This window comes from Filicampus tigris, chromosome 6, assembly GCF_054856515.1.
Source record: "Filicampus tigris isolate MCC_2025a chromosome 6, RoL_Ftig_1.0, whole genome shotgun sequence".
Taxonomy (NCBI): Eukaryota; Metazoa; Chordata; class Actinopteri; order Syngnathiformes; family Syngnathidae; genus Filicampus; species Filicampus tigris.
In genome coordinates, this window is record NC_141222.1 from 22666644 (window position 1) to 22679316 (window position 12673).

General features: G+C 40.4%; 1 protein-coding gene across 2 annotated transcripts; it reads left to right on the forward strand.

The window, feature by feature from the left end:
• The first annotated feature begins 2432 nt into the window (after positions 1–2432).
• On the forward strand, positions 2433–9810 carry LOC147146288 (uncharacterized). 2 transcript variants are annotated; one of them, XM_086033611.1, is made up of 11 exons: positions 2433–2575; positions 2722–2870; positions 2952–3105; positions 5081–5437; positions 5735–6016; positions 7267–7290; positions 7362–7463; positions 7539–7569; positions 7653–7702; positions 8144–8178; positions 9495–9810. In XM_086033611.1, the coding sequence occupies exons 1-11, from the start codon at positions 2515–2517 to the stop codon at positions 9582–9584; spliced, it is 1335 nt and encodes a 444-aa protein (XP_085889737.1). In that variant the 5' UTR covers positions 2433–2514; the 3' UTR covers positions 9585–9810. The 2 variants fall into 2 exon arrangements, with proteins under 2 accessions (XP_085889737.1, XP_085889736.1); XM_086033610.1 differs by having other exon boundaries at positions 2500–2575; positions 7362–7569.
• The last annotated feature ends 2863 nt before the right edge of the window (positions 9811–12673 follow it).

The following is a 12673-nucleotide window of genomic DNA, read 5'->3' on the forward strand; positions in this document are numbered from 1 at the left end:
AGAAGTGACAAAATGGCCCCTGAAATGGCTAAAATGGGTGGATTTAGACGCTTAACTCAAATGTAATATTAATCAGAATGCCTTGTTTCAACTAGTGGACCTGCATAGAACATATTCATGAAAAAAATATGTTTGGGTTGACTTCCAATTTAAATTCATTAGGGTACACCTCCTTGGGTTGACTTCCTCTTTAAATTCATTAGGGTACACCTCCTTGGATGTAGTGTGCGAGGGTGTTGACTGCACCACATCTCACTGAAGTATTGCATTGATGTGAAAAGAGGAGCAATATGATAAATCTCTGCTTTTGCAGATGTTCCTCAATCATTTCAGCAGTACAGAAAAGTGGTTCCTTCCTCTGAGCACTCACAATCTGAATAATGCATTGCTCTCTTTGCAAGCTACTTCACATTTAACAATGCTAATTTTAGAAAAGCCCAGCGACTAAATGAAAAGAGCCTTTTTCCAGCTAAGAAAATTTGCGGTGTGTCCCGACATTTGCCACATAGGAGTTTGCACAAAGAATACTGTCTGCTCTCAAAATGGGTCGCTTCCCTCCCCTGGAGCTTGTAAATGGGTCACATAGTGATGTGCTCCAGAGCAGAGTTAAACTATTTTAAGACTTTTAAGGGTCGCAGTGAAGGTTATAAAAAGGAGAGCAAAGTGATTCTATGGGATTCACTCAACTAAGAGAATGGAGGAATTTGAAAGAAATGAAGCCATATTTGTATCAATGGAATCTATAAAATCGAATGCCTTAAAGCGGAAGTCAACCCAAACATAATTTCTTCAAGAATATGTTCTATGCAAGCCCACTACTTGAAACAAGGCATTCTCGTAATTTAAATTAAAGAATCCCAAGATGGGATCAAAACGTCGCTAAGTTGACAACAGTGAAGCTGTTCGCTTTATTGCAGTGGCTAGCTCCACTCCGGTCACATAATAACAAAAACCATACTCATCATTTTGCATGAAACTTAACCACCACCAAGCGTTCTGTAATTCTTTATCCTTTGTGTACCGCTATTTTGACTCAAGAATGTCATTTTATTAAGACTCCTTGAAACTGTTTTAAATGGTGAAAAATCGCATAATATCATCCTTTAAAACGGAAATCTTCTTCTACGTTACCGTGTCGGGCTAGCAAACCAACAAGCTAGCTGCCATGAGGTGTCAAGAATGTTTTACATTACTTTACATTACGTTACATGTTGATTTAATGTTATACTTGTGTGAAAGGTACAGTCATGTTCCAAAATGAGTTGCTGTCAAAGAAATCTTTTCAACATATTGGACATTACAGGAGACAGCATGCCTTTCAAAGGGACACTATACAAGCTCATATACTGTATTTCCCAGATTGGTGACAATAAGCTTCCCCTTGGAGCTAATCAGTGGCTGCACAGTGGTACCATTGCTGTTGCGCTCAACACTGTGAAGCCAAGCAGTCATGTGTGGGTGTTCATGAAGCGTGACATGCAAGGAGACGGCTCAAGCTGTGTGGCATGCTAAAAAAACATCCATATCCCAGCGGTTATTGAGGTCACGTGAAGGTTAAAAGATCATCTGTAATATACAACAACCACCACACAATTATTTGGTAGAAATCCATCTGTCGGTCCATTTTCTATGAAGCTTGCTTGTCTTTATTCTGGTTGCGGGTGGGCGAGAGGCAAGAGCAACCATTCACACTTGTAGTCACATTTAGGGACCATTTCTGTGGATATATTTTTGCGGCTCAAACATTTAGGGATGTGTAGTCTTAAGGGAAAGTCAACCCAAACATATTTTTTCCAAGAATATGTTCTATGCAACCCCACTAGATGAAACAAGGCATTCTGATAAATATTACATTTGTGGAATAAGAGTTAATGCACCCGTTTTTAGCAATCTCAGGGGGCGGCCATTTTGTCACTTGTGTCGACTGAAAATGACATCACAACTGCTTAGGGCTCAGGTAACGACCCATCACGGCTCAGCTTCAGGAGACAGGTCACCCGTTATTGGTGAATTTTAGTCAGCGTTTTTAAAGGTTTTTGGGGGTTTGTAAAATTTAGCCCTCACCGCCACCCCACCCCTCACCATGCATTTCAATGCAGATTTGCTCTATTCACATGCCATCCCAATCCATCTACACATTTGCATTTTGTAAATGAATATGCGCTCAAACATCATCTGCACCACAGCACCAACTGCTGGATCAGGCGGGGCACTGCCACCCTTGCCCCTGATGGAATAATGCCACCAGCTGAAGGAACAATATGATTTAATGGACAAAAGAAAAGACAATGGTGGGCCTGCCATTTATTCAGATTATATCATACATCCGACCGGTGGACTCCACACAAGAGGAAGTGTCTACAGGTTCAACCCCCTCCATCACAACATTACACATGACTTAAGGAGGATGTCATATGTATTAAGAAAGCAGAGAGAGGAAGAGAGAGTGGGGAGAGGGCAGCAGCTTTTTCTAGAGGCAGCTTCAACCAGTTAACTCTTCTTCTTGTGTTAAAGATGCAAAGTGGACGATCACTTTGGATACAAACGCTGTTACTAACTTCTTTACCACTATGGGGTAAGAAACACATCTCCATGCCTGTCGAATATTAGAATATTATCAACCACTGATTGGTGTGTTTACATGTTGGATGGCTGCACTGTTGCTTCATCTGGAAGGGGAACTGATTCCTGTTGAGTAATGTCCGCTTCCTTTTTGACAAGGAACACTTTGGGCTTCCACGTCTCCTCTCAACCTGCCGGCACCTGAACTTCGGATCCATTCATACTCCAGGGACTCGGTGGTCCTGGTTTGCCGGGCCTCGGAAGCCCACCGAGGAGTTCTCTTCAAACTGTTCAATTCCACCAATGAGGTCTTTATTTTTTGGGAGTCAGTTTTCCTGGGGTGTTGTGTGTGTCTCCACTTTGATTACGCGTGTTTACCATTCCTTAAGGTGTCCTCAATGGAGCAGTCGGCCACTGAGGAGGTCCTCTTTACTGTCCAACTCAAAGCGGCAACAGAACCTGAATATTTTTGCTGTGTGTATATGAACCAGCAAGACCGCTACAGTGCTTTCAGTCCCTATTTAAAGATACAACTTCAAACAGGTAAGCGCAACTCCATTAATTTATACACAATAAATGTATAAACATGCCACTCCTGTTGTGCATCTCTCTCTCTCTCTCCCTCTCCCTCTCCCTCTCTCTCCCTCTCTCTCTCTCTCCCCCTCTTCCTCTCTCCCTCCCTCTCTCTCCCTCCATATTTATCTATATACATACATATTTATCTATATACATACATATTTATCTATATACATACATATTTATCTATATACATACACACACACGTAAAATATCCATCTGCACTGATTTTACGTTACGTGTGGCATAAAATAATAAACACTCCCATCCGCTGCTGTTGCATGCAGGTGCTCCCTGTGTTGTCTCATTGTCCTCTGCTCTGTGTGTGGTGCGTGTGCGCGTGTATTGCGGTTGTCACATCCTGCATTTCATTTTGAAAAAGCTCCCACCCCCACACACCATCAAACACAATGCACATTGCAGACGGTTACAACAGGAGGTTTGGTAAGCAACTGTGGTAAACCATGGCAGGATACTACACTCAGAAACGTTACACAAAAGGACTATATGAAATACATTATTCTATGTGTAGCAACTCTTGGATCCCCAAAGAGTCTCAACTGATGCATAAGGTGTCCTTTATTTTAGTTTCTGTAGCATCATTGGGTTCACCCTAGCACCGTGAGAACTGCGTGCCAGGACATACCAAAACACAAAAAAAAGCAAATCACCACACAATTTTCACAATACAATCCGAATAATTTGGGCATCAATATTAAAACAAACAAATACTCATTTACTCCAAATATTCCAAATACACAGATACAAAATCACAGATAAATACAATATTTCAAACAATCAAAGAAAACCAACAAACATACCTCACTGCGCTCACCAAGGATGCTTAATGTTAAATTATCTCTTCTGCAGTCCAACGCAGGTGTCAAAGTCCCCTTCTGAGTGAAAATGAAGCATCAAGTTAGAGTCTGGAGATAAAAACTTGTGGCGCAGGCCCAAACAAATCAGCTTCCTAATTTCCCACACCTGTGTGGCTACTTTTACAGCTTAGGCGCTTGTGGCGCTACGGTGTCATTCAAGGGACAAAATTCAATCCCCAAAGTACATACACTAGACCCATACACATATCCCAACTTCACACATCAACCATCCAAAGCAAAAATAGACAACAAAAACACTGTTCATTAAATATTTATATCCATATAAAAGGACAATGTAAACAAAACATTTAAGTAATAATACCTGCTTTCGTCGCGACAAAACAAAAGCATACAAGGACTAGTGTGGTCCTTTACACTATGCATTCATTGAAAAAAGGGTCTTTGCCAACTTTTCCGACAAAATAGGAATTTTCCGCAAGAAGCACAGTGGGGTACGACCTGGATGGCGCAGTGACAACGGCAGCCCGCCGCAATCTTGATCATATTTATGGCTGTTTACCAAGTGACCAAACAGGAAGTAGCCGAGTGCCATATTGGACAGCTTTGGCCATATGTTTTTATTTGTATTCATTCAGATTTTGCTTATAGTAAGCAGAGGTGGGCATTTTACAAAATTTTGCTGGTCTGCCATCATCATTCGTCATCCATCAGCGGCCTGGGTAACCGAATTGTAATCGTCAGTCCATCAGTGAGTCCGTCAGTTAAGTCGGTCAGTTAAATCCGTCGGTCTGTACCCCCATCCCTCCCCACCCCAAAAAAAAAAAAACGTCACAAAAACTGGAGTCCGTCAGTGAGCAACCTCATCACTGATGGACGCGGTCAGTGACGATTACGCCGACAGACGAGAAACCCACTTCCGTCGCGGCTTAGCCCGTCATTTTAAAAAAGTATCCCGTCATTCGTCAGCAAAACAGCCGTGCGTCAGTGTTGAGATGAAAAACAAAGAGTCAGGGCGAACATATCAACTGACTGATTCATTAATTCATTACGTTGTTTTTCCCATGACTGTTGTTCATACAGTGCATCTTGCCTTGCCTCTCCAGATGTTGCCCCCACTTCTGCTGTACCCACCCTGCCACCTCCAGTCTTATCAGTGGAGCCCCCCAGTGGGACGGTTGAACGTGGCGACACGTTGCACTTCCGATGCTCTGTCCCAACTCGTCAATCCACCTATAAACCGACCGCCTTCATTTTGCTGAGGGCATCCTCAGGAGGGGAGTCCGTGATCAGTCACCATGGCGACGTTTGGGCGTCAAACATGGAATCCCAATCAGGAGTGTTCAATGTGGATCTGGTGAAGCAGGGAGAGGGTGGCGAGTATGCCTGCATCTACTACATGACTAGTGGAATGGACATAGTCAATTCAACTGTCAGCAACAAGATTCAAATCACTGTAAAAGGTAATTGATAGTGTCTGTTTGGTTTTTTTTTGTCCCTCTACCTGCTGTTCCAGCTGTCCATCTATCTGATGTGGCTGATATATTCATGAGAAGACACTAAGGAATGAAAGACATGTTTTAAGAATATTTTCATTATAAAGGTTGTGCGGAGTTAAAGAATGATTATAAATAAGATGTCACCTCATGGTCAGTATTGTATTGTGGAGCATTTTTACATTTAAGTCTACACTGTATAAGTAAAAAAAAAAATTAATAATTTGTGAATATTTTTTATTTTGTTTTTGGATATGTGTCCAGATAATCTGCCTGTACCCACCCTCGTTCTCCAACAACACACACAAGTGTGGCATATACTCTGCACGGGCTCCCCTGCGTACCCTGGCGCGGTGTTCGCTCTATACCTGCAGGACAGTCAACTTCCTTTGGCCAGTCACCATGTACAGATCACCAACCACGAGATCGCCTTCCCGGTGCCGGTGCAGGACACTTTGGTGGCTTTGTACCAGTGCCAGTACAGCGTCCTCTTGGGAGGGAAGTGGGTTCACTCCGAACGCAGCCGTCCACTGGCAATTTCCAAAGGTACTGATTTTGACAGCTTGTCCTCATTCATGTTGCTGGTGAGCTGGAGCCTATCGCAGATGACTTTCTATAAAAAGGTGGGGTATACCGTGGATAGGTCACCAATCAGCTGAGCAGCGACAGCCAACCTTTTCACTATGAGACAAACCAGCTTACCCTTATCGGTCTGTTTTAGACTCCTGGTTTTTTTTTAGTATAAGTTTTTACCAAGTCCTTTCTCTGCTATATGGTGGAATGTAACGCAAATTTTGTTGAAACAATACATTGCTTTTCCAGGACAAAAGTCTCCATTTAGTGAACACCCTGCTGAAAAACCCATCACAGAGCCAGCATTTTTTGTCCTGTTTTCACGCTGGTCTTGCCGGTGACACCAGCAACGCCAAAACGAAACAGCACAGATTCGAATAGCCGAACCTTCGGTCGCAGGGTAAACCGCTATATGAACTGAGCCCACAGATGCCCAGCCAGGAGTTGGTGATAGCTGGTGACCAGCTGGAGTCTTGCTGGTGTCACCAGGTACCAGCACGGCAACAACAGCATGTTGCTCTTGCTGGTGCCTTTGGCATCGTTGGTAGAGCGAGTTGCCCAGTGACCGAAGGTTCGGTTGTTGGAACCTTGGCTGCTTTGTTTAGCTTTTGCTGCTGTGACCAGCAAGAGCAGCATAAAAGCACAGTAAAAACATGCTCGTCTATGCTGTTTTTTTCAGCAGGGAATTTATCATAAGGGTAAGGGGAACACTTTTCCTAACTAGATTCAGTAGCGCTATGGTGCATAAAGTGTGTTACTTATCCACATTTTGATTGAATTGCTAAATAAATTCCAAGGGAAAGGCAGGCATAGGGAGAATCCCACACAGGAAAGCCTGAGCCAAAATTAAATCCTCAAATTTCAGATATGAAGTACCACTCATCCAATGTACTGCGCAAAATATGATATTATTACACCATAATGTGGTATCATTATATTTTGGCCATTGATAGAACCATGATACAGAGATTGAAGAATGTATTGGAAAACTTAGAGAGCTCATTTCTTCAAGATAAAACCATGTTTATGTTATGTGAACCATTTTGTAAAAAAAATGAATTGAATATGACAAAGTACGCCCTGAAATTGGCCGGTGACCGCTTCAGGGTGTACTCGCCTCTGGCCCAAAAGTCAGCTGGGGTAGGCTCCAGCTCACCGACCCGAATCAGGACAAGGGCGAGATTTACATGGATTTACATGCAACATATTTTCTCTTTTTTCAGGTCTTCCTCCTCCATCAACACCAGGTAGCATTATAGTAATACAAAGACATTTTCATACCTCCATTCGCATACATGTGCGTCTCCCATGTGTACAGATGTGTCAAGTGTGGACTGGCCTCTTATACTTGGCTCCTTATCCACTGTGGTGCTCTTCCTCTCCTCACTGGCCCTACTGGTGGTGGTGGTGCACAAAAGAGGTATTTCCGCCAGTGGACCACCATGTACTGTGTGTCGCTTTTGCACAGCCTCAAATGTCTTCTTTTTTCTTAAAGTGAAAGCAGCAGCTGATGAAAAGAAGAAAAGGTATTGCACAGCAATTTTGCTTTGTCATTAGTGTCAAAGAGAAAGAAACATAAAAGCATGTTTTTTTTTTTTTTCTATTTTAGACTGGAAGCAAAGTTTTGGACTCAAGTTCACACCCACGACCATGTTGTTGGTGAGACTCTTTCCAATTCATTTTGCAGAATTTCATGCGCTAGTCAGTGATTCCCAACAACTGTAAAAAAAAAAAATATTCAATTTGACTTGATGGGTCTGAAAATGTTTTATTTGATACAATTCATGTATTTTTGTTCATCTTGCCAACAATGTATAGTGACAGGCAGAACAATTAAATACTCTTCCACTAGATGGCAGAAGGTACATTATTTGTTGTATGCACATTATTACCATTCATATGGGTACATTTTAGAGTAAATTGAGACAACATCATCCTTATACCAGTGTACCATACTTTTTTGTTGTTTACATGTTTGTTTGATGATGTGCCATGTATTGTATTGTAAAATATGTGCCTTGGCTCAGTACAATTTGGGAAACGCTGACCTAGTAAAGTGCTGTGTTGATAATGTTGTGATGATATTGTGTTTTTTTGCAGACCTAACCCTCAGGTGTACCAGTGTCACCTCCCAGGTAATTATTACTCATCAGCTATAACTCCTCTTGCCAACGTCAACAAAAACCCTCCAATGATTTATCCACCCTAGACTTATTTCAACCTTTGTAACTACCTTTGTACAAATCCAGATAAGAATTTTATCTAATTTATGCGTCAGCGTTAATTCTTAGCAGTTACAACCAAGGTCAATACATTCGAGTAGAATTAAATGAGTAGTTTGAATAGGCCTCCTTCTTGTATTACAACATGGTGAGGAGGTGAATATCATTGATGATAGCACTAACAGAACATAATAGGGCTTCCATTTTGAGAGATACAAACACAGTATTATATGCCTCACTGGCATTAGCAACAGAGGCCAAAAGTTTGGGATCATATCTAAAAAAATACTAAAGGGGAATGCGATGCAAAATCTGCAAGACAGAACTAATGGCCTCTCCTGCAAAAACATCTAAAAAGCAAGCACCTTGTTGCTGAGTCCGTTTCTGACACAGAGGGGCAGTCGTTGAAAGCTGTTTGGCTCGTTAGCAGCTATTATTACCGTCAAGTTAGTGAGCTACAAGCTTATTGCTGTAAATGTTAACATTAGCCTAAGGCTAATGATGACGATTTTATTAGCCTTATTACACAGGTTATGTGTTTGATGTAACGTTATATAACCACAGATATGAAGAGAAAATTTGATGTGCCCACATGGAGGCCACATTGGTGGGGGCAACGTTCCTGTCAAACCCAGTACATGTACGGTGAAAATAAAACTCCCATGTCTTGCATGTCCGTCTTGCACTTGCATCGTTGGATTAGCATCAATGCTAATCCACCAATTAAAGGCCGTTGCTAGCAGTAACACATTGTGGTGAGAAGACTTTGGAGGTCCTCCACTGTGATGAGAATGTAATTAGCCTCCATCATAACGCTAACACTACATGAGATATGTCTTCTATGCTATTCTAGCATTCGCGTCAGTAGACCACTGAACACTGATGCTAGCACTGAGAACCCAAAACCTCACCTGGTTAAGGGGCTCATTTGCTAAAAGCGCCAACATGAGTGCAGTCCTGACTGCTCCACCAACATGCTATTTGGATTTCTACCAACCAGTGTACTATCAGATGACTTTGAAGCTGTTTTTTTAAGGTCAAACTATTACCTTGTTGCTGCTTCGGGGAGAACTGCAACATCCAAATGTGAAAATCCCCCCAAAACTGTGTCAGAGTTGACCAAAAAAGAGATATAAACAAGAAGCTATGCTGCAGGAAATGCTTTCATGCTGGGTTGCTCGCAGCTTGTGTTGTGATTGTGTTGATGTTGTGTGCGTGTGTTTGTACAGGAATGGGCCAGCGGGGACATGGGCACAGATACCACCTCCAGATCCCCATTATGGAACTCCCACTCCACATTCACAAACCCTATCCATTAGAAATCTCTCTCTCTCTCTCTCTCTCTCTCTCTGTATATTTATACTTTATTATGATGTGTCCGTGTAGCATCAGCTGGCTTTAAACACAGTAGGACAGCAAAAGCAATTTCCTTACTTCCTATTTCATGTAGAGAGACACGCTTCTACAATTAGACAGGATGTGGTTTTCTTTATGTACCTGCCACTGAGCCACTATTATGAATAAAATCTGCCGATTTTATTTGTGTGGGAGGTATTGTGGGATGTATTTATTATTCGTCATTCGTTTGACATCATTCTTATATATATTATTGTATACTGCTTATCTCTACAATGTATTTTTATTGAGCAGAATATTCTAGGGCCATCTTTAGTATGGACAAATGAAGTCCTCTATTTCTTTTGGTAACTTCACAAGTTTTTTTGTTCAGTTTCTAAATGAAAACAGACATGCATATGAAAAGCTCTTTCCCAAACACAACAAAATATATATTATAGATCAATTACATTATTCAAAGAAAAATTAAAAACATAAAATTGTCTCTGGTTGAAACAAGGTATTAGCTCAGTCGGATGTTGAACAAAAAATGAGTAGAGGCTGTTCATGATTAATGGTATGGAAATATTGATTTAAAAAAAAAAATCTTGTTTCTGTGAAACCCCCCCTGCCCCCCCAAATTATTGATGTAAATCACACATAAAGCGCACATACACACTTACACAATACAGAAGCATACAACATACAACAAGACACACAACACGTCTCTCTTACACATACACAAAAATTTTTGTTAAAGGAAATGGCATTTCATTATGTTTCTTCTTGTTTTGATAACTAGAAAAGAGACCTAACGGAATGAAATGCAACACATTAGAGAAAGATAGCACATGCAAACAAATCTCATTTATGTAATATTCCATTAACAAAGAAAATGATTCCTAATTTCTATTCCAAGGAAAGGACAGTCACCTGAGTTGTGTCGCCATGTTCATTTTTGGGCCAATACAACTTAGAGATCAATATGAGATTTGAAGTCGAATATGGGTTGTCCATTGTAAGTTTTGCTAAATATCCTACAGAGGGCACTGTTTATGTATAATATCAACCTAACAGATAGTCATAAATTCCGAATTGTTCTTATGACAAAAGCAAACACCAAAAGATGTTATCATCCCCGCTTGGCGTGTGCACTGCGACACAACAAACAAAAAGTATCACAAAGGTAATCAATTATTATTATTATTTTTTTCTTTTCCGAATGGAAGAAAGAGCACACTGGAGTGCAATGCACCTTTCACCTCTTTTCGTATGCTGGACAATAATTTAGGACCGAAGGTCAATCAGTGGACCGTGTGTGTGTGCGTGTGTGTGGGTGTGTGTGGGTGGGGGTGGGGGGTGGGGGGGGTGGGGGGGGGACTCGCTTTCACATCGACACAACAGCTGCATCAAAAAAAATCCCAGCAAAGATAAGAGCTGTCACTTAGCATTGACACAGTCAGAGTGGTATCCATTTGAGATCATCATACAATTCTTGTATCAAGACATTATGATGATACCATGATATCAGTATCAAATTATCATAATCTTGTATTGAATGTTCCCTTACGATTAATAATTGTACAATGGCTGTGTTGTGATACTATTAGTATCTTTGGAAAACTAGTGCGATAAAATCAGTTCTCTGTTAGTGATAACAGCAATCAATCACTTTATCATGGTATTATTGATATTGGTAGCAAACTATTCTGAGGATATTCTATTGTGATTACTTAGAGTTATCATTATACAATCGTAATACATTACAATTAATATCATTTGTAAAAATGATATCATTTTAAATTCATATTGTGAGATACCCATCATTCTCAACTCTACTTAGAGTGTTCTAAGGTACTATTGATCATGTCATATCATAAATTATTCTGTGATTCCCACCACTGGAGGATAAAGAATATATGCCTGTGAGAATTGTTATATCAACTGTCTAAATGTGTTACTTCACTCACTGTTTGTGTTCAAATATCCTATCCATTTTGCATTATTTGTTAGCATTAAGCTAAACGGAAGGCAAAGCTACACTCAATCCCTGTATCGTGATACTATTGACATTGGTGGGATAGTATTGTGATAATATTGTATCGCGAGTCCTCAGTGATTCCTGCTTCTCCTAATACAGGTAAGTGCCTGACATATTCATACGCAGTTTGCAATGTTTGCCATCTTTCTTCACAATTTCAGGTTCTATTTGCAGAATAATACTTACGGTTGCTTGAACAATGTTAATGAACTTTGTGGCCCCTTTTATCTCCCCTCTTGGAGCAGCCTCACCCTTTTGCGTCACTCGACACACCACGTGAGTCACCGTTATGCGATGTGCAGTATTCATACTGTATTCATTATCATGAGGTGTTAAGATTGTGTGGTTGTTGATGGCGTGGCATCTGCACCATCAATGTCTTTCATGCTCATTTGGCCGCATGATTACCTTGAAAGTGGCAGCATTTATATTAGGAATTTAACAGGTTTAATTGGGTTAGTGATGCTTGACCACTTAGTGTTAGGTTTAAATGCAACACCTGAGGGTAGGCATGAACAGTTTTTCTTGAGGAATTCAAATTATTTGACATATTTTAGGTTTAGTCTGAAGATTCACAGCGTGCGGGGAGCAAAGTATGACCAAGAGTTTGCATTATCAAGAGAATATTTGTTACATTAATTTAACACCCCCCCTTAAATTTTTTAGATTCATTTTTTAAACGTATTTATGAATTAGTTGTATTTTTATTGAAAATAGTACAATGATCAATTAAGAATAAACTTTGTTTTTTCTTAAATAATGGGTAAATGTGTTTGATTGAATTAATTATACCCATAATGTATGCAAATAAAATGAGAAAGCTTCATTACATTATTAGTAGGATCTGACTGATTAACCGGCTGGCTGATTTAATCTACTGGTATTTGCTGATTTCTTTTCAAGGCAAATATAATGACATTCAACCCCCCTAAAAAAAATTGGCAAAATAATCTGCCAATTTTTCTCTGTGTTGTAAAGTAGGATAAAGTATTTTAAAACAGTAACTTAAACCCGCACTATGATTGCATTGCA